The 23937-nt window shown below is 43.9% G+C and overlaps 4 protein-coding genes, 1 non-coding gene and 2 pseudogenes across 5 annotated transcripts; 1 reads left to right on the plus strand and 6 right to left on the minus strand.

The window, feature by feature from the left end:
- The first annotated feature begins 356 nt into the window (after nt 1-356).
- On the plus strand, nt 357-2969 carry LOC124695465 (pyruvate decarboxylase 2-like). Its single transcript, XM_047228306.1, has 6 exons — nt 357-863; nt 967-1130; nt 1451-2101; nt 2190-2307; nt 2397-2585; nt 2676-2969. The coding sequence occupies exons 1-6, from the start codon at nt 357-359 to the stop codon at nt 2844-2846; spliced, it is 1800 nt and encodes a 599-aa protein (XP_047084262.1). The 3' UTR covers nt 2847-2969.
- A 1514-nt stretch (nt 2970-4483) lies between these two features.
- LOC124695466 (transcription factor bHLH140-like) lies at nt 4484-7894 on the minus strand. The gene is made up of 6 exons (XM_047228308.1): nt 7837-7894; nt 7601-7740; nt 6212-7167; nt 5298-5997; nt 5038-5208; nt 4484-4947 (listed from the first exon to the last, which is right to left on the minus strand). The coding sequence occupies exons 1-6, from the start codon at nt 7892-7894 to the stop codon at nt 4609-4611; spliced, it is 2364 nt and encodes a 787-aa protein (XP_047084264.1). The 3' UTR covers nt 4484-4608.
- Nucleotides 7895-8085: 191 nt separating this feature from the next.
- On the minus strand, nt 8086-8157 carry TRNAH-GUG. The gene has a single exon. It is a non-coding gene; the product is annotated as a tRNA-His (tRNA).
- An 80-nt stretch (nt 8158-8237) lies between these two features.
- Nucleotides 8238-9496, minus strand: LOC124698153. The gene is made up of 2 exons (XM_047230670.1): nt 9340-9496; nt 8238-9042 (listed from the first exon to the last, which is right to left on the minus strand). Exons 1-2 carry the CDS (start codon nt 9388-9390, stop codon nt 8437-8439), a joined length of 657 nt encoding a protein of 218 aa, XP_047086626.1. The 5' UTR covers nt 9391-9496; the 3' UTR covers nt 8238-8436.
- Nucleotides 9497-11922: 2426 nt separating this feature from the next.
- LOC124695467 lies at nt 11923-13383 on the minus strand (annotated as a pseudogene).
- Nucleotides 13384-16515: 3132 nt separating this feature from the next.
- Nucleotides 16516-17956, minus strand: LOC124698154 (probable indole-3-pyruvate monooxygenase YUCCA10). Its single transcript, XM_047230671.1, has 4 exons — nt 17361-17956; nt 17005-17239; nt 16792-16914; nt 16516-16695 (listed from the first exon to the last, which is right to left on the minus strand). Exons 1-4 carry the CDS (start codon nt 17918-17920, stop codon nt 16516-16518), a joined length of 1098 nt encoding a protein of 365 aa, XP_047086627.1. The 5' UTR covers nt 17921-17956.
- A 3150-nt stretch (nt 17957-21106) lies between these two features.
- On the minus strand, nt 21107-22574 carry LOC124698155 (annotated as a pseudogene).
- Nucleotides 22575-23937: the final 1363 nt, after the last annotated feature.

Genomic DNA, 23937 nt, shown 5'->3' on the forward strand with positions numbered 1-23937 from the left:
GCTGACATGTGGACCAGGATACGGCAGGCATGGCCTGGTAAGCCTCACCGGGGCAGCTCCTACCGCGGCGCAGCTCGGCCCGTGGTTTTCCCTTTCCCGAAGGAAAGAAAAAAGGCGGGCACATTTTGCAGGAACACCCCTATCATCTGAGTAAATCACATTTCGCTGTCCGCGTGCCACCCAGGTATAAAACGAGGACACCAAAGCTCACATCGTCAAACACACCAAACACACCCAGACCCGACACACGTCAAAGCAACAAAACCAACCAAGGTTTCCCCGAAACCACCACTCGGCCACTCTGCTCCGGTGTCATCCCCCCACTCCACCAGCGAATTCCCCGCCCTGAGATCGTGATGGACACCACCGTGGGGCCGGCGCCGACGGCGGCGAACGGCGCGGTGGGCTGCCCGGCGTCGGCGCACGGGGCGCCGATCATGTCCGCGTCGCCGGCCGCCGGCGAGGCGTCGCTGGGGCGGCACCTGGCGCGGCGGCTCGTGCAGGTGGGCGTCGGCGACGTCTTCGCCGTGCCCGGGGACTTCAACCTCACGCTGCTCGACCACCTCATCGCCGAGCCCGGCCTGCGCCTCGTCGGCTGCTGCAACGAGCTCAACGCGGGGTACGCGGCCGACGGGTACGCGCGCGCCCGCGGCGTGGGGGCCTGCGCCGTCACCTTCACCGTCGGCGGGCTCAGCGTGCTCAACGCCATCGCGGGGGCCTACAGCGAGAACCTCCCCGTCATCTGCATCGCCGGCGGGCCCAACTCCAACGACTACGGCACCAACCGCATCCTCCACCACACCATCGGCGTCCCGGACTTCTCCCAGGAGCTCCGCTGCTTCCAGACCGTCACCTGCCACCAGGTATTCTTTCTTCTTCAACCATTTGCGTCGTCCCTGATTGCTGTAATAATTAGTTCAGCTTCAGGAGCAGCTCTAAATCTCGTTGGTTCCTAAATTCATTCAGGCAGTGGTCACCAATTTGGACGACGCGCACGAGCAGATCGACACCGCGATTGCCACGGCGCTCAGGGAGAGCAAACCCGTGTATATCAGCATCAGTTGCAACCTCCCCGGGCTACTTCACCCCACCTTTACCCCTGATCCAGTCCCCCTGTACCTCGCCCCCAAGTAATATTTCTCATCAGCCTTTTGTTTTTTCTGTATTCTTTTTTAGTGTTATATTATATATTGGATCATGGAACACTTCCCCCAAATCATCCACTCGTGCACACCACGCTATGCCTCAACTCTTGATTAGCATGTACTACTTAACTGCTGGGAGTTTCAAATTTTGTCACCCAGAAATTATGCCTAGCTAGTATTGAGAACTTAAGATGGTAAATTCTATTTAGAGTGGCCTGATGAGCTTAATTGAACTGTTGTGAAATTGCACTTTGTCCTTTCATATGGTTATTGCAAGCCTTCTGATGAGTGCTGTGAACTTTCAGGATGAGCAACAAGATGGGGCTCGAGGCTGCAGTGGAGGCAACTGTCCACTTCCTGAACAAGGCGGTGAAGCCAGTCCTAGTTGCCGGCCCCAAATTGCGCGTGGCGAAGGCAGCAAAGGCCTTCGGGGACCTCGTCGATTCCAGTGGCTATGCCTATGCGATAATGCCATCGGCCAAGGGCCTTGTGCCCGAGACGCACCCGCACTTCATTGGCACCTACTGGGGCGCCGTCAGCACCGCCTTCTGCGCCGAGATCGTTGAGTCGGCCGACGCGTACCTCTTCGCAGGCCCTATCTTCAACGACTACAGCTCTGTTGGCTACTCCTTCCTGCTCAAGAAGGACAAGGCTATCATCGTGCAGCCTGATCGTGTAACCGTTGGAAACGGCCCGGCATTCGGCTGCATTATGATGAAGGAGTACTTGTCTGAATTGGCTAAGCGGGTTCAGAAGAACACCACTGCCTACGAGAACTACAAGAGGATATTTGTGCCTGAGGGTCATCCACTGAAGGGCGAGGCGAACGAGGCGCTGCGTGTCAATGTGCTCTTCAAGCACATCCAGAATATGCTTACGAGTGACAATGCAGTTCTTGCCGAGACCGGTGACTCGTGGTTCAATTGCCAGAAGCTGAAGCTGCCCGAGGGCTGTGGGTGAGCATTCTGATCCTATAATGTCGTATTAGTGCATGCTTCCTTCTTCTTTGCCGTGTGCTAAGCAGAGTTGTTTGCACATCTGCAGGTATGAATTCCAAATGCAGTACGGTTCGATTGGATGGTCAGTGGGTGCATTGCTTGGGTACGCACAAGGGGCAAACGATAAGCGTGTAATTGCCTGCATTGGTGATGGGAGCTTCCAGGTGAAATATCTCTTGGTCTGATCTGCTGCTATGTGCTGCAATTTGGCGCACTAGACTGTTTCTAATGTGGGAAATACCATTTTCTACAGGTGACAGCACAGGATGTGTCGACTATGCTGCGGTGCGAGCAGAACAGCATAATCTTCCTGATCAACAATGGTGGATACACCATCGAGGTGGAGATCCACGACGGACCTTATAATGTCATCAAGAACTGGAACTACACCGGCTTTGTGGACGCAATCCACAACGGGGAGGGCAAATGCTGGACTGCCAAGGTAAGCAGTTGTACATTGCAATTTGCAAAGACCAATGCAAGCTTTTGGAATTGCTGCTGATGGATGCTGTGATAATGTTGTGTTTTCCAGGTGAAGTCCGAGGAGGAGCTGACGGCGGCGATAGAGACTGCGCTAGGGGAGAAAAAGGACTCCTTCTGCTTCATCGAGGTGATCGCGCACAAGGACGATACCAGCAAAGAGCTTCTGGAATGGGGCTCCAGGGTATCTGCTGCCAACTCTAGGCCACCAAACCCTCAGTAGACCAAGCATGCGTGCCTCAATTGTAGCAGTAGTAGCAACACGTTGGCTGTTGGGCGCCATCAAATAACGTGAACAATTTGCCTTTGCCCTTCTGTTATGTTCCTCTGTTCTGTAGTCCTGTGCCTAGTTGAGATATTCCCCTGTTGGTGCGAATGCTACGAAGATTATGAGACATTTTTTCTTGGCTATTTGTGTACTAGTATCTGCTAGGAAAATGTTGCGGCCGAGTAAAACTGAAAATCATGAGCCACTCCGGCTCTGAAAGGAATCTGGGAGCACTAGATCCACAATTCCACATCGAGAACACTCGACGACACTTATTTACTACGAAAATGGTCGCAGGAGAATAACTGAAAACCATGAGCTACTCTGAGTGGCTGCTTGAGGAATCTGGGAGCGCTAGATCCATGATACAACGTGCATGAACACTGAAACTAGCAAATATGAAAGCAAGGGCACATCTGATGCTCCTTTTCAACTATTGGAGCAGATTGTTTGTTTTTCTTCTAAAAAGTGGAGCAAGTAGGCTTGGCACTAGCCGCTACTTGGCACCTTCCTCTCAGCAAAGCCCAGCGTGCGTGCACCTGCACAGAACTGATGAAGCACTCGTTGCCTCTAATGGAGCCATATGTTTGTTTGTGGTTTTTAAAAGTGCCACCTTCTGTTGTTTAGCCGACTAAGGCGGGTCCCTGTGCACAGGAATGGTCAATCGGCCATTATTAATTAACCAAAGCAGAAGCAATGCTTTGCGTTTACGTGGGCACCGCAAATATCAAAGGCTGCTTTGTGCACTACAGAAAAGGAGATAGATACAACCTTTGAAGTTTCCGCATGTGAGGGGGACATGGGACGGAGTTATCTGCCGCTCGGCGGTGTGGTTCATCTGCTGTTGTTTTCCTGGCAAGGGAAACGGCATTTCGTTTTGACAGAGGGAAGCGACGATTCAACATTTGAATCTTGGGGTCAGGTCATGAAGACAAGTCATCATGATGGTTCAGAGTTCTTTCTTGAAACTAGCTAACCATCTCCCTTACGCGTCCTCTACTCTCTAAATTGTCAAGCTATTTTGTGTTATTTTGCCACTAGCTACATAGACCAGTTACGTTTAAGGATCATTAGCTTGAACATGATTTGCAAGGCATGCGCTTCTCACCTGTCATGGCGTTCTTCCTTACTTCCAGGTTCAAAGAACAGCACGTCCAGGAAACATTGTCCATTGATCAAGTAATCTTCTACGAGATCCTGAACGACGATGATTCCAAGCGCGGTTGATTCACTCACAAATACAGGAAGTTTGTGTGTCTAAAAGCAAACAAACAAAAAACTAAAATCATTTTGGCATAATTAGCACTACTTTGTAGGTTTGGTGGAACAAAAGTACTCAGCTCACATGTCAATGTCAAGCCGGACGAGCACTACTTTGTACTTTTAATGGAGCACAACTGCACAAGTACTTTGTGTTGGAATATTTTGTAACTGGATCCAATGCACTAATATCTCACTCCATATTTCTATTCAAGAACATTGTATCGATACCTATGCACGTATAGTAGTGATTAGGTTAACACAAAGATGTGAAGACATGCAAGAAACCATATGGAATGCAGAATAGGACATGAGCATTTACAAAAGCTCAGCAAACGTCAGAGGAAGTTGTTTGTGCAACATTGGCAGAGAAACCCATAAGTGGTCCATCCTTTCTAACAGCACGAAATGCAAAATGTGCTTACAAGGATCATTCTGTTCTGTTGAGTTCACTCTTTTAGGCGCAGTCCATACCCAGTGTTGAATCTGACGACAACAGCTTGTCTTTCTTCAGAAGATGGGAGGGGAATGAGGACTTACAGGCTGCGATGTGGGATTTGAGCTTGGGGATGTTCGGGTGGGCACTTCTGCATCTGTGGCACCTCAGCTCCATTGCAAGAAGTTTCTCGTCAGGGCTGATGGTTGCGGATCCTTGCTGGTCGATCTCCTCCATGACATCGACAGAGTCAAGGAAGAACGCGCTGGTGAAGGAATTCCAGTGCTTCTTGTTCTTCAAGCTGGGTGAGTTGAAATCCTGACTTATAACATGAAGGTGCAACTGCCGCATGGATGGGACCTGCAGAAACCAAAGACATAAGTTTTGATCTTGCTCATGCCATCATAAACTTTGGGAAATAAACAGTTCAACACTGAGTTAAGACAGTACCGAATGATATCCAAGTCTGAATATCAGAGATGCATCTTCCTCTAGGAACTTCTGTGCCCACTTAACCCCAACTGAATGCATACTCCTCAGCAAAGACAAGTGCTCTTTCTTGACATCTGCTAGAGAATCAAGACCATCTCTCCTAGATATCACCAGCACATGCTTCTTGGCCTGCATATATGAAGAGCATTCTTGACATGTCAACCACAGTAATCGATAGCATAGAGATAAAGGCGAAAGGATCTTTAATTTCACAATACCTTTGGATAGAGGTCCTTTAGAACAACAACTTCATCAGACGTCTCCAGGATAGAATCTGAGTTCTTGTATTTTTCTGGGTGCATGGCAACCTCGTGAAGAGCCTGTGCCCAGTTTCCCCAAGTCTTATTGCTGACCGCACCATTCTTCTTGCTGTCTTCCTCTCTAGCTTGATTCGGAGCATCAGACGACCCCATGGACTTATCATGATAATTTCCAGTGTTAGTCCCTTTGTGCTCATGGTTTTGCCTTGAAGTCAAAATAGGTGGAAGCAACTTATATTTCTTGGCCCTTTCAGAATCATGGCTGTCCTGTCGTTTCATTTTTGAATCATTAGGTGATATCACTCCGGACGCTGACTTCTTTGATGAAGTTTCATCATTCTGCTTCACCGTGTGGCTCTGGACAATGGATGCGAAGTTCTCAAAAAGTGAAGTATATGCATCGTGAAGAATCTTACACCCTTTGGTATAGTCATTCTTCAGACAATCTGGCCGCATTGGGTTCATATTTGGTCCGAGAACATGTATGACATGGGTCACCCCTTCCTGTTGATGCAGATGGGAAGTAGATGGAAGTGCAACGGCAACAGAGCTACCAGGTCTCAATGTGTCAGCACATTCCTTGGTTGCACGCTGTAAATCTTCTCCAGCAGCATTAAATATTGCTGCATTCACCCCTCCACCTCCAGCTTTTAACCTCCTGCATGAAAGTTACAGGTATCATCTTCAGGTCCATGATAGATGAGGGAGGGTACTAAACATTTTTGCTTGCAGAAGATAAAAAACAAATGTCCAGTTTGAATCCGAGCAGGAATAAAGCAGTATTCAAGTACTCAATGAATCAATGATATAACATAATCTGGACGTAAATATGTATTTAATAGAACATTTGCATCTTTAAAGTGAGAAATTACCAGTTGGCGGCATTAGCAATCACATTGCAGTGAAGACCTCCTTTTGACTTCAATTGGGTGATGTCCCCTACAAATGTGGAAAATCTTCTGGAGTCAATGTTCTTCTTAGCAGCCCTGTCCTTGACCAACGACAATATTCTTGATTTCTGACTCAAGTCCACAAGAACTAGTCTTCCATTATCATGCTTCTGCACAAATTCAGAAGCTGTATCCACTATAATCTCAGACGCTCTCTCAAGATCGAACTGGAAGTCAGCAGTAGAAATTGATGGAAATGCTAAAGTCAGCGAACTGATGTCAGAAGAAGCACTTTCTTTACTTTTTTCTTCATTTCCCTTCATGTTATTCGACTTGTTTTCTACTTCCATTGAAGAGGTGCCAACAGCTTCAGGGTTGACCTGTTTTGGTGATGTATCTTGCTGCCCTGGCTTTCTACCACTTGATGAAAGCATAGCTCCACTGGATTTTTCAGCACTAGAAGTATCTACCTTCTTTAGAAATCTCATTATACCAGCTTGTACAGGCACTTTGCTCTTCTGGCCAAATAGTCCTGAAGAAAGACTATCTGAAGGCCCTAAAGCACTATATGTGTCAACTGCCTTCTTAATGTCATCGTCATCCTGACAGACCATGATCCGACTGAAACCTTCAGTGAGCGAGGGCGTCTCCTTCTTCTTCAGCATGCGGTTCACAACCATGGCAGCCATCCCGCCCTGCACATTCCCTTCATGGTTCGTTCGGCTAACTGAGCGCGAGATGCAAACCTTGGCAGGGAGATCCAAGAAAACAGCGTGCACATCCGCTTGTACGGTACAACCAAGCTTCACGAAATCAGCGCGCTGCTCACGTTCCAAGTTGCACCGGTCAATGAAAACACTCCTTCCCTCCTTCAGAGCGTCTGCTGCGGCCTTCAAGCACTGTATTTTGGTCCCAGTTTTGCCCTTTCCAATTGTGTCCTAGACAATAATAAGCACCCAAATAGAATATTGTTACATCAACTGGATTTTCGGCTGAAGAATATGATTCTTAACATGTAGTAAGACAAGTAAAATCGCGCAGGACTTCCTTCGTTTCATGGCAGGCCAAGTGTGCAACTCGAATTGCTCCTACAAACTCAGGAAATAGGATTTAAGTGTTTTTAAGTTTGAGATGTTTTCTAAATCCACATGTGGTGCCATTTCTGTAAGTTCAGTATTACTCCCATTAGATCGAATTGATCTTTCAAACTTAATAATCCAGTAACATAATATATTAATTACTCCTAAAATGCAAGCATTTTCAGACCTTGCATCAGATGAACCCCCATTCGACATCAGCGAATTCTTTCCTTCAAACATCAAATTCAGAAGAAAGCAGCAAATTAGCACGAAGGGAGCGCGTGGAGCTCACCTGACAGACGCGGGTCCACGGGCGGCCGCTGGCGGCGTTTAGGACGGCCTCGGCGAACGTGGACTTGCCGCTCCCCGGGGGACCGACGAGGATCACCATCACCTGCTTGCCGACGCCCTCCTTCATCTCCGCGCCCGCGCCTGCAAGGAATGGTTCGACAAAGCGCGCGCTAGGGTTTTAGCGTCTGACGGTGGCACTGGTCCGACCGAGTACAGGGGGAAATGGGGAAAAATCACCTGGGGCTGCCGCGGAAGCAGATGGAGAGGCGGTGGTGGCGCCTCCGTCGGGGTCCATCGCGCGGAGAAACTCGAGATGGGAGGAAATCGGCTATGGCGCTGGGCGAGCGGCGGAGACGAAGGGGATGGGAGGGGGAGGGGGAGGGCAAACTGTGGGTCCTGGTTGTCAGTGCATCAATATAGTGTAATCAAGGCCGTTAATCATCCAGCACGATCTAACCGTTAGTAAAATACGGCAAAAAAGAAATGTGTGGCTGCTGGGATTCGAGCCCAGGTCTCCACGGCCACAACGTGGAATTCTCACCACTAAACTACAGCCACATTTGTGTTCATTAAACACCAAAGATTGTACAAGACTGTTTTGTAACTTCTATAGTATCAAATTCAGTATTCGTAATTCATACAAACATGGTGTATTTCTGTACTCAAAATCTGCCTGAAACAGTAAACGGCATTATTGTACATAAAACCACGAAACTTTCGAACCCAGCATCATCAGGTCAAGCACTCCAGAATCCAGATAGATTGTTCCTACCACCCAATCTAGTGAGCTAATTAAAGACTTGCTTAGAGCAACAGCGAGCCGAAGACGAAGACGTGCTAGTACTCGTTGAAGTGTATGGCGCCGAGCTTCCACACGAGGTAGGTGGTGCCGAACATGACGGTGGTGATGATGCTGAAGGACGCCGCGACGATGAGCACGTCCGTGCCCACCGGCAGCGCCGCCATCCAGTCGAACGTCCACCCGGGCTTGGGCATGCCCCGCTTCTTGTCGTCCAGCAGGTTGCTCGGCGCCTCGGGGAGCCCCGACCGCTTCCTCCCGCCCTTCTTGCCGCCGCCGCCTTCCGTCTCGCGCAGCGCGTCCAGCAGCCCGCTCTTGAACTCCGACGGCCCCTTCTTCTTGTCCGCCGGCTCCGCCGCGTACTTGCCCAGCACGCGCGCCGCGCGCAGCCGCTCCCGCGCCGTCAGCGGCACCCGCTTCGGCGGCTCGATCGGCTGCGGCTGCTGGCCGGCGCTGATGGTTGTTTCCTGTACTGCCTCTGCCGGTGCCGCCCGGTCGTTGTCCGTGGTGGCGCAGGGCCTTCCGTGCTTGAGCTCATTCTGAGGCCTTTGCAGAGCTGTGGCGGTTCCTATCTTATGGAAGGCATGTCTGGAGCAGAAGGCGAGCTGGGTGTAGGACGAGGAAGGTTTGGAGATGCCTCCTCGCTGCGTGCATACAAGAACCAAAGATTCAGCAAGCAATTCACGTAACTTCAGCATGATACTACAGAGTAGTCCAACAACTATACTCAAATTGTCAGATGAACCTATACTCAAATTGGTGCTAGTATTTCAAAGTGCGAACTAAATTGAGAAGCAGAATTTCAATCTCGTCGTGCGCTAAACTCGTTACAAGGCCTGACCGGCATAATATCAGCTCTAATTCAAACAACACGATTCCAAGAGATTGGAGAAAAAAAAGAAGGGGGGGGGGGGGGGAAAGAGGATGGACCGGAAGCTTACTTTGGCAGTGGCAACCTTGGAGGGAGGGGAACTGAGGCTGGTGGCAGCCATCTTCTTCTCCCCTGCTCACTCACAGCATTTTGTGCTCTAGGCGAGAAGAGATAGAACTTGTGAGGCCATCCCGCAATGGACGACTGCATACATTCGACTGCTTGTTGGGCCGGGTCAAATTGGTGATGCTATTGTTAACCCACGTAAAACTATACACCCTGAGGCCCCGCTTGGGAAATTCGCTTTATTTTCCGCCCGTGACAGGTTTTTTTTTTAAACAAAGGACCCAAGCTGCTCTATTAGATAAGGTCAACAATTACAAGACAGCCCAACAAGGGACTGAAATAAAAAATAAATTACAGCCCAGTCCCTGAACTTTGCAAGGAGGACCCTAAGGGGAAAAGTGAAAACGTGATTGGGTCCAAACTTCATTTTCTTCACTAAGCCAGCGCCATCGTAGCCAGGGACGAAACCAATAGGTGCCATGATTTTGCCACGCCGCTAACTCCAGCACCTTGAGGGTGTAGATGGCTCGAACGCTGGGAGGAAGATGGATTGCATCCCTTCTTGCGGTCTTGCCAACCTTGGTATGGGAGGAATTCTTGAAACTGACACCTTTTGGTCAGAGGATTCAACGGCATGGAAACCGGCAAGTGACAAAACACGTCGTACTTCCAGATGACTGTCGTTAATGATGAGCATGGGACCAATTAAGAAGATTGAGAGCTTCCTCCCTCTTCACCTTCACTCATATCACCATGACAGCATCAACAAGAAAAGAGTAGGCGAAGCCGAACCTCTAGTCTCTCCCGTTCCACCTCAACCCCTCCTCCTCCATGGAGGCGAGAAGAAAGTTGACAAGGGAGAGGTACAACGAGCTTATTGAAGAAGCTTACGCCAAATCCATGCATAACCGCTGACCTCCATTGATGCGGATCAGAGAAGCATGTTGCCGATGTCCAGTGTCGCTCGCCGACCCAGATCAATGCCTCGTTACGAAACAAGGCTAAGTGCCACAACGAAAAACATAACCCTAAATCTAATCCTAACCCTGGTATCTACAAAAGCATCCCAACAACCTCTCCCATCCTTGCGCCAAGTGGCACGATCACGCGGATGAGTAGGGAATGGACGCTGGATGGGCACAGTCAACTCTCAAGGGGACAGGGGATGGAGGCACTAGTAGGAAATAGTCTATTTGCGGCGTGCCAAAAAAGCCCTATGTGGTGTGTACCCGGCACGTCGATGATATATCACCATTGGTGTACGTTATCGGAGACGTGTCGTCTACCACGCTACTGGTAGCTTATACTGGTTGGGTACATGACGGCCCTACCACCACCGCCTCCCTCTCACACGACCTTGCCTCCAACCCAAACACTGATTCACCCGCGACTCTGCTCACATGTGTGTTGCGGCATCTGCGAGAGCGAGTGTGACTTCGACGAAGGTGGTGGAGTCTCAGTCATGATCACTAGAGTGTTGATGCTTGGCTCTCATACCATTTGCAGTTGTCAATCTCTCTGAACCTGATAAACAGTGGTGGAGACAAAGTGATAAAGTACTCACACGAAGAAGACAAGGACAAAACTATCTACAATTCAGACGGTTAGCGCCATCCCATTGCCCTCACTCGGTACCCTACTATGTCGCCACAATGTTGTTGACTCTTGCCATTTCACGACAAGTTCATGGCGACAATCTAATCTAGTTGGAAACGGTAAAACGACCAGGTCGAGAACAAGATCACCATGGTTTATTTTCTACACTTTTGCTTCAGTGTGCCCTCTCTCCCCCAAACTCAAACACATCAAAGGCTAAGATCGCTCTGTACCCCTGCCTTCGTAATGAAACTTATGAAAGGGTATGAAGTGATCTCAGCTCTTGATGTGTTTGAGTTTGAGCGGAGGAGGTGCACTGAAGCATGCTTCTGTTTTCTAACTTAACTGCCGACAAAACTGAATTTCTTCCAACACCTGGCACATATGGCAATTTTTGTGACCTCAAACTTCACTCCTCCTAGAATTTGCACCGGCGACCATGGCATATTGCCATATTGACTCATGTTGTATTCATCTCCAAGTACTGTTTTTTTAGAACATTTATTTATTCTAGGATAATATTACTTTCTTTCGAAGCTTCTAACATTGAATTCAGTCATCCACAATTTTGACAATCAATGGTTGTTCTGCATTCATATAGTATATAATCATCATCTCGTAGTGTCATCCTAGGACTGATGAATGGCATTACAGTACCTCAAATGGATCCTAGCGAATAATGTAGTTGATGATTACCCTGTGGTTCATTGTTGGGGGTAAACATGCCACAAGAGTTTTTTCTACAGAAAATACACTGCTCATCATCCCAGGAATTTTGTTTATATGAATTCAAGGTAAACATAGTACGGTAGAAAACCGTAAGTTCAGCAAAAATTACAAAGCCCCTTTTAGACAACGAGAATAGAATTACATGGCCCTCGTTGCTAATATACAAGAGCAGAGTTTACTCCCTTGTACATACGAGCCATGGCATGAAAATGTCTCAAAGATATCACAGACTTGACCCATTAAATTACATATAAATGCCAATTTAGCCGGACATAGATGATATCACAGATTTAATGTCATTGGCGATATTATTGGCATCCACGGCAATACCGGCCAATCCTCTCCTCGCCAATCCAGCACAGTAAAGCTGATTTTCACCTTTCCAATGATTCGGATAATCTTTGGTAGGCAGTCCATTGTCATTTAACATGCTCTCACCATTCTACACACATAAATGTCAAATAACTTGGTTAGAAGTTCTAAGAATTGTTTCTTAAAAACGAATTTGACTTAGGCATAAAAAAATCATTGTTTGTACCTTGAGCCACACGTTTGCTGTGCTCTTGTATCCAGTTGCAAACACAATTGCGTCAAATGAGATTTCATCACCACTTTGAAATTTAACTATATTTCCCATGAGTTTACTAATGCTTCCTTCAACCTATAAGAGGTAAATAAAATGTTAATAAACTGGCATAGTAAATATATATGGTATATATAAGGTCTATATTAGGTCCAAGGATATACTTACTTGGATGATTCCTTTTTTTATTAACCCAACAGTGCCAACATCAATCACAGAGGATCGGCCGGTTTTTGACTTGAGCATCATTGGACCCATTTTTGGCATTGTGATGCCATTCCTTGATAGGTCTCCAAATATGAATTTTGCGGCCATAACAAGGAGGTTATCCACTAGATTCAGTGGAAGATGGTGGGCTAGTGTCATCCCCAACCGGATGAGTTCCTTCGTCATTACATGAATCTGCACCCAAAAAAATGTCACACATCTTTGCAACTTGCATGATACAAGAAAATAACATTCTAGTTCTAATAATACTAAGAAATTGTATCTTATTACCAAATAAATTAAAAAGTGCACATACCGGGCTTCGTATAACAATCGAAGTATTGGCACGATGGGTCGCGAGGTCATAAGCAATTTCCATCCCTGAGTTGCCGCATCCAATGACCAACACACTCTTACCGGAGAAGCTCTTTCCCGACTTGTATCTTGACGAATGGATGGCCTCACCCGGAAAACTCGTCAAGTCCAGGGATCACCGGAATATTCTCGGCACTATTCTCACCACCGGCCACAACAAGGAACTTTGCACTCGAAATACATTGTTGTGCTCTCCACCATGTCACGGGCCACGATGGACCAACACTTATTGTCATTGTCATATGTGGATGACTCCACGCTAGTGAGATACTTGGGTTGAATATTGAAACGCATAATATAGTCATCCAAATACTTGACAAACAATGCTTTTGGTATGTATGTTGGTGCATCTACCGGGTATGACATGTGTGGTAACTCACGGAACTCCTTTGCAAGATGCAGCTTCAAGCGGTCGTATGCGCGGTTGCGCCAAAGTGACGCACCTGCAGTCCTCGCGCTCGACAATGACATAGGGAATGGAGAATTGGGTAAGGCATGCCGCCGTCGCGAGGCTCTGCTCGGACCGGCACCAACAATCAGCACGGCAACATTCTCCATCGCAAAGACAAGATTTGGCGAAGTTGTGGAATTGGGGTGCGGTGGTAGATTAGGAGACTCGGAACAAGAAGGGGATTTTGGTTCTAGGTGTTGGTCGGATGAATCCGTGATGAAATAATCGCATATGAGGCATATATATGCTTGTAGATTTTCCGCACCACTTCGTTTTGTGACCGGTTTCAGTACTAAGGAGTGTAGGAAAAGGTAATGATTAATTGGTGGATAAAACCTAATCTATCCAGTTCTCTATAGATTAGAATGTTATAAATGAAATTGTTGGTGTAAATGCAGAAAAGGTAGGAAATGTAATCTTGATCTTCGACATTCTTTCGAAAACTTAGTAATCGTATATGGGTATGTTTAGCATATAGTTGGTCATCGTTTCCTTTCTCTCTTTTTACTGTCACATTTCTTTCCTTCGCTATCGCCATCAATTAAAATTCTTTTAGGACAAGATATGCTCACAGTACATATCATCTAGGTGTTTCTTACCTTTCATGCACTTGGTAGGATAAGGATGAGTCAACGTTTCTCAACATTTTTACCCAAAAAAGGTTTCCCACCATGCACTAGACTAAGTAGACTACAACATTTATATGTAGCTGATGTCATCCTCGTGCAAATGGACTATTCCACCATGCTACAATTCGCACACTGCTTAGGTGAACTCTGTTGCATCTTATTCTCGTTTTTGCTACTTTTATGAATGATCACCGCCTCACCGGCCATATGTAAACATGTATACTCCAATGTCTTGTCCGCATGGAAATTTGTGGTTACAATGGGTGATGTAAAGTAGCAACATCAGAATTTTCTACTATAATAAAACAAAGAGTATACTTCGTATTTTACATGCAATTTATATTATGGAAAACACACCTCGCCCTGAAAAGACATGGTTTGTTGACGAGAACGAGGAATATACATGTGTGCAATGCATCTCATGCACCCGTAAGTAGGAAAAACAAAGTCTTTAAATGATTAAAGTAACTAGCAAGGAGTTATGGAAGTGGGCATGATCTTTGCTTATTTTGCTACCTTTGGAACACCTAGTAAATAATTAATAATTAAAAGTACTGAGATGCATAAGCACAACTTACAAAAGACCAACTATGTTACAATTTGTAATTTCAACTTTAACTCAACATTTAAGAAACCCATGGAATATTATTGATTCAAACAAGAATTCATATACATAGTTGAAATGTACATCTCAAATAAATTTTGAATCAAAAGACTACTACGGAGTTTAAAAGAATATTACAAAGAGTTGTTACTAGTCCACATGACGTAATTACAAATGGAATGAAAAGGCATTGCATAGCCAACGAGACACCGAGGTTACAACATAACAAACAAAGATTAGATTAACAAGGACGAACAAGGACAAGAAAAACTAAGCTAAGCTAAGAGTTTTCTAAAAGATTACAACATAGGAAACTGAGATCAGATTAGTCAAAAAATGATGTAATTACAAGTGTACATGATTATAGCCAAGCTTTACTATGACAAGTGACCAAATATCAAAAAAAATACTAGAAAATCCTAAAACTAATATTGGTCTTCTCCCAATCTTGTTCTTCAAATTACACCCCATACAGGTTCAAAAAAGTCATCTTCAAACCTGAAATAAAAAACATCAAAGACAAGGCAGAGGAGAGTATGGGTTAACGTATGTGTCTTGGGGGAAATGCATTGTTTTGTTTAGGAGCTTAACCCATGCGGGGACAGGAACTAGTGTGACCAAACTAATCTAAATGATACGCGTTTGATCAGAAAATATGAAAATTGGCAACAACAATTATAAACCAGCTATTAGTGACCCAACTCAAGGCAACAAATTTATAGGAAACCGAAGGCAACACTAGCCAACTAGAGGCAACAACAACGGGGCAATTAAACATGGATGGGCGGCGCAAACACTGCTTCACCCGCGACTCTCGTCACATGTGTGTTGCGGAATCTGTGAGAGCGAGTGTGACTTCGACGAAGGTGGTGGAGTCTAAGTCATGATCACAAGAGTGTTGATGCTTGGCTCTGATACCATTTGCAGTTGTCAATCTCTCTGAACCTGATAAACAGTGGTGGAGACAAAGTGATAAAGTACTCACACGAAGAAGACAAGGACAAAACTACCTACAATTCAGACGGTCAGCGCCATCCCATTGCCCTCACTCGGTACCATACTATGTCGCCACAATGTTGTTGACTCTTGCCATTTTACGACAAGTTCATGGCGACAATCTAATCTAGTTGGAAACGGTAAAACGACCAGGTCGAGAAGAAGATCACCCTGGTTTATTTTCTACACTTTTGCTTCAAGTAGCCCCATCTCCTCAAACTCAAACACATCAAAGGCCGAGATCGCTCCGTACCCCCGCCTTTGTAATGAAACTTATGAAAGGGTATGAAGTGATCTCAGCTCTTGATGTGTTTGAGTTTGAGCGGAGGAGGTGCACTGAAGCATGCTTCGTTTTCTAACTTAACTGCCGACAAAACTGAATTTCTTCCAACACCTGGCACATATGGCAATTTTTGTGACCTCAAACTTCACTTCTCCTAGAATTTGCACCGGTGACCATGGCATATTGGCATATTGACTCATGTTGTATTCATCTTCAAGTACTGTTTTTTTAGAACATTTATTTATTCTAGGATAATATTACTTTCTTTCGAAGCTTCTAACATTGAATTCAGTCATCCAGAATTTTGACAATCAACGGCTATTCTGCATTCATATAGTATATAATCATCATCTCGTAGTGTCATCCTAGGACTGATGAATGGCATTACAGTACCTCAAATGGATCCTAGCGAATAATGTAGTTGATGATTACCCTGTGGTTCATTGTTGGGGGTAAACATGCCACTTGAGTTTTTTCTACAGAAAATACACTGCTCATCATCCCAGGAATTTTGCTTATATGAATTCAAGGTAAACAGAGTACGGTAGAAAACCATAAGTTCATAAAAAATTACAAAGCCCCTTTTAGACAACGAGAATAGAACTACATGGCCCTCGTTGCTAATATACAAGAGCAGAGTTTACTCCCTTGTACATACGAGCCATGGCATGAAAATGTCTCGAAGATATCACAGACTTGACCCGTTAAATTACATATAAATGCCAATTTAGCCGGACATAGATGATATCACAGATTTAATGTCATTGGCGATATTATTGGCATCCGCGGCAATACCGGCCAATCCTCTCCTCGCCAATCCAGCACAGTAAAGCTGATTTTCACCTTTCCAATGATTCGGATAATCTTTGGTAGGCAGTCCATTGTCATTTAACATGCTCTCACCATTCTACACACATAAATGTCAAATAACTTGGTTAGAAGTTCTAAGAATTGTTTCTTAAAAACGAATTTGACTTAGGCATAAAAAAATCAATGTTTGTACCTTGAGCCACATGTTTGTTGTGCTCTTGTATCCAGTTGCAAACACAATTGCGTCAAATAAGATTTCATCACCACTTTGAAATTTAACTATATTTCCCATGATTTTACTAATGCTTCCTTCAACCTATAAGAGGTAAATAAAATGTTAATAAACTGGCATAGTAAATATATATGGTATATATAAGGTCTATATTAGGTCCAAGGATATACTTACTTGGATGATTCCTTTTTTTATTAACCCAACAAGGCCAACATCAATCACAGAGGATCGGCCGGTTTTTGACTTGAGCATCATTGGACCCATTTTTGGCATTGTGATGCCATTCCTTGATAGGTCTCCAAATATGAATTTTGCGGCCATAACAAGGAGGTTATCCACTAGATTCAGTGGAAGATGGTGGGCTAGTGTCATCCCCAACCGGATGAGTTCCTTCGTCATTACATGAATCCGCACCCAAAAAAATGTCACACATCTTTGCAACTTGCATGATACAAGAAAATAACATTCTAGTTCTAATAATACTAAGAAATTGTATCTTATTACCAAATAAATTAAAAAGTGCACATACCGGGCTTCGTATAACAATCGAAGTATTGGCACGACGGGTCGCGAGGTCATAAGCAATTTCCATCCCTGAGTTGCCAGATCCAATGACCAACACACTCTTACCGGAGAAGCTCTTTCCTGACTTGTATCTTGACGAATGGATGGCCTCACCCGGAAAACCGTCAAGTCCAGGGATCACCGGAATATTCTCGGCACTATTCTCACCACTGGCCACAACAAGGAACTTTGCACTGAAATTCATTGTTGTGCTCTCCACCATGTCACGGGCCACGATGGACCAACACTTATTGTCATTGTCATATGTGGATGACTCCACGCTAGTGAGATACTTGGGTTGAATATTGAAACGCATAATATAGTCATCCAAATACTTGACAAACAATGCTTTTGGTATGTATGTTGGTGCATCAACTAGGTATGACATGTGTGGTAACTCACAGAACTCCTTTGCAAGATGCAGCTTCAAGCGGTCGTATGCGCGGTTGCGCCAAAGTGACGCGCTGCAGTCCTCGCGCTCGACAATGACATAGGGAATGGAGAATTGGGTAAGGCATGCTGCCATCGCGAGGCTCGCCGGACCGGCACCAACAATCAAGCACGGCAACATTCTCCATCGCAAAGACAAGATTTGGCGAAGTTGTGGAATTGGGGTGCGGTGGTAGATTAGGAGACTCAGAACAAGAAGGGGATTTTGGTTCTAGGTGTTGGCTGGATGAATCTGTGATGAAATAATTGCATATGAGGCATATATATGCTTGTAGATTTTCTGCACCAATTCTGTTTTGTGACTGGTTTCAGACTAAGGAGTGTAGGAAAAGGTAATGATTAATTGGTGGATAAAACCTGATCTATCCAGTTCTCTATAGATTAGAATGTTATAAATGAAATTGTTGGTGTAAATGCAGAAAAGGTAGGAAATGTAATCTTGATCTTCGACATTCTTTCGGAAACTTAGTAATCGTATATGGATATGTTTAGCATATAGTTGGTCATCGTTTCCTTTCTCTCTTTTACCGTCGCATTTCTTTCCTTTGCTATCGCCATCAATTAAAATTCTTTTAGGACAAGATATGCTCACAGTACATATCATCCAGGTGTTTCTTACCTTTCATGCACTTGGTAGGATAAGGATGAGTCAACGTTTCTCAACATTTTTACCCAAAAAAGGTTTCCCACCATGCACTAGACTAAGTAGACCACAACATTTATATGTAGCTGATGTCATCCTCGCGCAAATGGACTATTCCACCATGCTACAATTTGCACACTGCTTAGGTGAACTCTGTTGCATCTTATTCTCGTTTTGCTACTTTTATGAATGATCACCGCCTCACCGGCCATATGTAAACATGTATACTCCAATGTCTTGTCCGCATGGAAATTTGTGGTTACAGGGGTGATGTAAAGTAGCAACATCAGAATTTTCTACTACAATAAAACAAAGAGTATACTTCGTATTTTACATGCAATTTATATTATGGAAAACACACCTCGCCCTGAAAAGACATGGTTTGTTGACGAGAACGAGGAATATACATGTGTGCAATGCATCTCATGCACCCGTAAGTAGGAAAAACAAAGTCTTTAAATGATTAAAGTAACTAGCACGGAGTTATGGAAGTGGGCATGATCTTTGCTTATTTTGCTACCTTTGCAACACATGGTAAATAATTAATAATTAAAAGTACTGAGATGCATAAGCACAACTTACAAAAGACCAACTATGTTACAATTTGTAATTTCAACTTTAACTCAACATTTAAGAAACCCATGGAATATTATTGATTCAAACAAGAATTCATATACATAGTTGAAATGTACATCTCAAATAAATTTTGAATCAAAAGACTACTACAGAGTTTAAAAGAATATTACAAAGAGTTGTTACTAGTCCACATGACGTAATTACAAATGGAATGAAAAGGCATTGCATAGCCAACGAGACACCGAGGTTACAACATAACAAACAAAGATTAGATTAACAAGGACGAACAAGGACAAGAAAAACTAAGCTAAGCTAGGAGTTTTCTAAAAGATTACAACATAGGAAAGTGAGATCAGATTAGTCAAAAAATGATGTAATTACAAGTGTACATGATTATAGCCAAGCTTTACTATGACAAGTGACCAAATATCAAAAAAAAAAATACTAGAAAATCCTAAAACTAATCTTGGTCTTCTCCCAATCTTGTTCTTCAAATTACACCCCATACAGGTTCAAAATGTCATCTTCAAACCTAAAATAAAAAACATCAAAGACAAGGCAGAGGAGAGTATGGGTTAACGTATGTGTCTTGGGGGAAATGCATTGTTTTGTTTAGGAGCTTAACCCATGCGGGGACAGGAACTAGTGTGACCAAACTAATCTAAATGATACGCGTTTGATCAGAAAATATGAAAATTGGCAACAACAATTATAAACAAGCTATTAGTTACCCAACTCAAGGCAACAAATTTATAGGAAACCGAAGGCAACACTAGCCAACTAGAGGCAACAACAACGGGGCAATTAAACATGGATGGGCGGCGCAAACACTGCTTCACCCGCGACTCTCGTCACATGTGTGTTGCGGAATCTGCGAGAGCGAGTGTGACTTCGACGAAGGTGGTGGAGTCTAAGTCATGATCACAAGAGTGTTGATGCTTGGCTCTGATACCATTTGCAGTTGTCAATCTCTCTGAACCTGATAAACAGTGGTGGAGACAAAGTGATAAAGTACTCACACGAAGAAGACAAGGACAAAACTACCTACAATTCGATGACGGTCGCACGCCATCCCATTGCCCTCACTCGGTACCGTACTATGTCGCCACAATGTTGTTGACTCTTGCCATTTCACGACAAGTTCATGTCGACAATCTAATCTAGCTGGAAACGGTAAAACGACCAGGTCGAGAAGAAGATCACCATGGTTTATTTTCTACACTTTTGCTTCGTTGTGCCTCTCTCCCCAAACTCAAACACATCAAAGGCTGAGATCGCTCCGTACCCCGCTTCGTAATGAAACTTATGAAAGGGTATGAAGTGATCTCAGCTCTTGATGTGTTTGAGTTTGAGCGAGGAGGTGCACCGAAGCATGCTTCGTTTTCTAACTTAACTCGCCGACAAAACTGAATTTCTTCCAACACCTGGCACATATGGCAATTTTTGTGACCTCAAACTTCACTTCTCCTAGAATTTGCACCGGTGACCATGGCATATTGGCATATTGACTCGTGTTGTATTCATCTTCAAGTACTGTTTTTTAGAACATTTATTTATTCTAGGATAATATTACTTTCTTTCGAAGCTTCTAACATTGAATTCAGTCATCCATAATTTTGACAATCAACGGCTGTTCTGCATTCATATAGTATATAATCATCATCTCGTAGTGTCATCCTAGGACTCGATGAATGGCATTACAAGTACTCTCAAATGGATCCTAGCGAATAATGTAGTTGATGATTACCCCGTGGTTCATTGTTGGGGGTAAACATGCCACAAGAGTTTTTTCTGACGTAAAATACACTGCTCATCATCCCAGGAATTTTGCTTATATGAATTCAAGGTAAACAAAGTACGGTAGAAAACCATAAGTTCAGCAAAAATTACAAAGCCCCTTTTAGACAACGAGAATAGAACTACATGGCCCTCGTTGCTAATATACAAGAGCAGAGTTTACTCCCTTGTACATACGAGCCATGGCATGAAAATGTCTCAAAGATATCACAGACTTGACCCATTAAATTACATATAAATGCCAATTTAGCCGGACATAGATGATATCACAGATTTAATGTCATTGGCGATATTATGGGCATCCGCGGCAATACCGGCCAATCCTCTCCTCGCCAATCCAAGACATAGAAAGCTGATTTTCACCTTTCCAATGATTCGGATAATCTTTGGTAGGCAGTCCATTGTCATTTAACATGCTCTCACCATTCTACACACATAAATGTCAAATAACTTGGTTAGAAGTTCTAAGATTTTTTCTTAAAAACGAATTTGACTTAGGCATAAAAAAATCAATGTTTGTACCTTGAGCCACACGTTTGTTGTGCTCTTGTATCCAGTTGCAAACACAATTGCGTCAAAGGAGATTTCATCACCACTTTGAAATTTAACTATATTTCCCATGATTTTACTAATGCTTCCTTCAACCTATAAGAGGTAAATAAAATGTTAATAAACTGGCATAGTAAATATATATGGTATATATATGGTATATATAAGCTCTATATTAGGTCCAAGGATATACTTACTTGGATGATTCCTTTTTTTATTAACCCAACAGTGCCAACATCAATCACAGAGGATCGGCCGGTTTTTGACTTCAGCATCATGGGACCCATTTTTGGCATTGTGATGCCATTCCTTGATAGGTCTCCAAATATGAATTTTGCGGCCATAACAAGGAGGTTATCCACTAGATTCAGTGGAAGATGGTGGGCTAGTGTCATCCCCAACCGGATGAGTTCCTTCGTCATTACATGAATCTGCACCCAAAAAAACGTCACACATCTTTGCAACTTGCATGATACAAGAAAATAACATTCTAGTTCTAATAATACTAAGAAATTGTATCTTATTACCAAATAAATTAAAAAGTGCACATACCGGGCTTCGTATAACAATCGAAGTATTGGCACGATGGGTCGCGAGGTCATAAGCAATTTCCATCCCTGAGTTGCCAGATCCAATGACCAACACACTCTTACCGGAGAAGCTCTTTCCCGACTTGTATCTTGACGAATGGATGGCCTCACCCGGAAAACCGTCAAGTCCAGGGATCACCGGAATATTCTCGGCACTATTCTCACCACTCGGCCACAACAAGGAACTTTGCACTGAAATTCATTGTTGTGCTCTCCACCATGTCACGGGCCACGATGGACCAACACTTATTGTCATTGTCATATGTGGATGACTCCACGCTAGTGAGATACTTGGGTTGAATATTGAAACGCATAATATAGTCATCCAAATACTTGACAAACAATGCTTTTGGTATGTATGTTGGTGCATCTACTGGGTATGACATGTGTGGTAACTCACAAAACTCCTTTGCAAGATGCAGCTTCAAGCGGTCGTATGCGCGGTTGCGCCAAAGTGACACGCTGCAGTCCTCGCGCTCGACAATGACATAGGGAATGGAGAATTTGGTAAGGCATGCTGCCGTCGCGAGGCCTGCTGGACCGGCACCAACAATCAGCACGGCAACATTCTCCATCGCAAAGACAAGATTTGGCGAAGTTGTGGAATTGGGGTGCGGTGGTAGATTAGGAGACTCAGAACAAGAAGGGGATTTTGGTTCTAGGTGTTGGCTCGGATGAATCCGTGATGAAATAATCGCATATGAGGCATATATATGCTTGTAGATTTTCCGCACCAATTTCGTTTTGTGACTGGTTTTAGACTAAGGACTGTAGGAAAAGGTAATGATTAATTGGTGGATAAAACCTGATCTATCCAGTTCTCTATAGATTAGAATGTTATAAATGAAATTGTTGGTGTAAATGCAGAAAAGGTAGGAAATGTAATCTTGATCTTCGACATTCTTTCGGAAACTTAGTAATCGTATATGGATATGTTTAGCATATAGTTGGTCATCGTTTCCTTTCTCTCTTTTTACCGTCGCATTTCTTTCCTTTGCTATCGCCATCAATTAAAATTCTTTTAGGACAAGATATGCTCATAGTACATATCATCCAGGTGTTTCTTACCTTTCGTGCACTTGGTAGGATAAGGAGGAGTCAACGTTTCTCAACATTTTTACCCAAAAAAGGTTTCCCACCGTGCACTAGACTAAGTAGACCACAACATTTATATGTAGCTGATGTCATCCTCGCGCAAATGGACTATTCCACCATGCTACAATTTGCACACTGCTTAGGTGAACTCTGCTGCATCTTATTCTCGTTTTTGCTACTTTTATGAATGATCACCGCCTCACCGGCCATATGTAAACATGTATACTCCAATGTCTTGTCCGCATGGAAATTTGTGGTTACAGGGGTGATGTAAAGTAGCAACATCAGAATTTTATACTACAATAAAACAAAGAGTATACTTCGTATTTTACATGCAATTTATATTATGGAAAACACACCTCGCCCTGAAAAGACATGGTTTGTTGACGAGAACGAGGAATATACATGTGTGCAATGCATCTCATGCACCCGTAAGTAGGAAAAACGAAGTCTTTAAATGATTAAAGTAACTAGCAAGGAGTTATGGAAGTGGGCATGATCTTTTCTTATTTTGCTACCTTTGGAACACATGGTAAATAATTAATAATTAAAAGTACTGAGATGCATAAGCACAACTTACAAAAGACCAAATATGTTACAATTTGTAATTTCAACTTTAACTCAACATTTAAGAAACCCATGGAATATTATTGATTCAAACAAGAATTCATATACATAGTTGAAATGTACATCTCAAATAAATTTTGAATCAAAAGACTACTACAGAGTTTAAAAGAATATTACAAAGAGTTGTTACTAGTCCACATGACGTAATTACAAATGGAATGAAAAGGCATTGCATAGCCAACGAGACACCGAGGTTACAACATAACAAACAAATAT

This window comes from Lolium rigidum, chromosome 3 (genome assembly GCF_022539505.1).
Source record: "Lolium rigidum isolate FL_2022 chromosome 3, APGP_CSIRO_Lrig_0.1, whole genome shotgun sequence".
NCBI lineage: Eukaryota > Viridiplantae > Streptophyta > Magnoliopsida > Poales > Poaceae > Lolium > Lolium rigidum.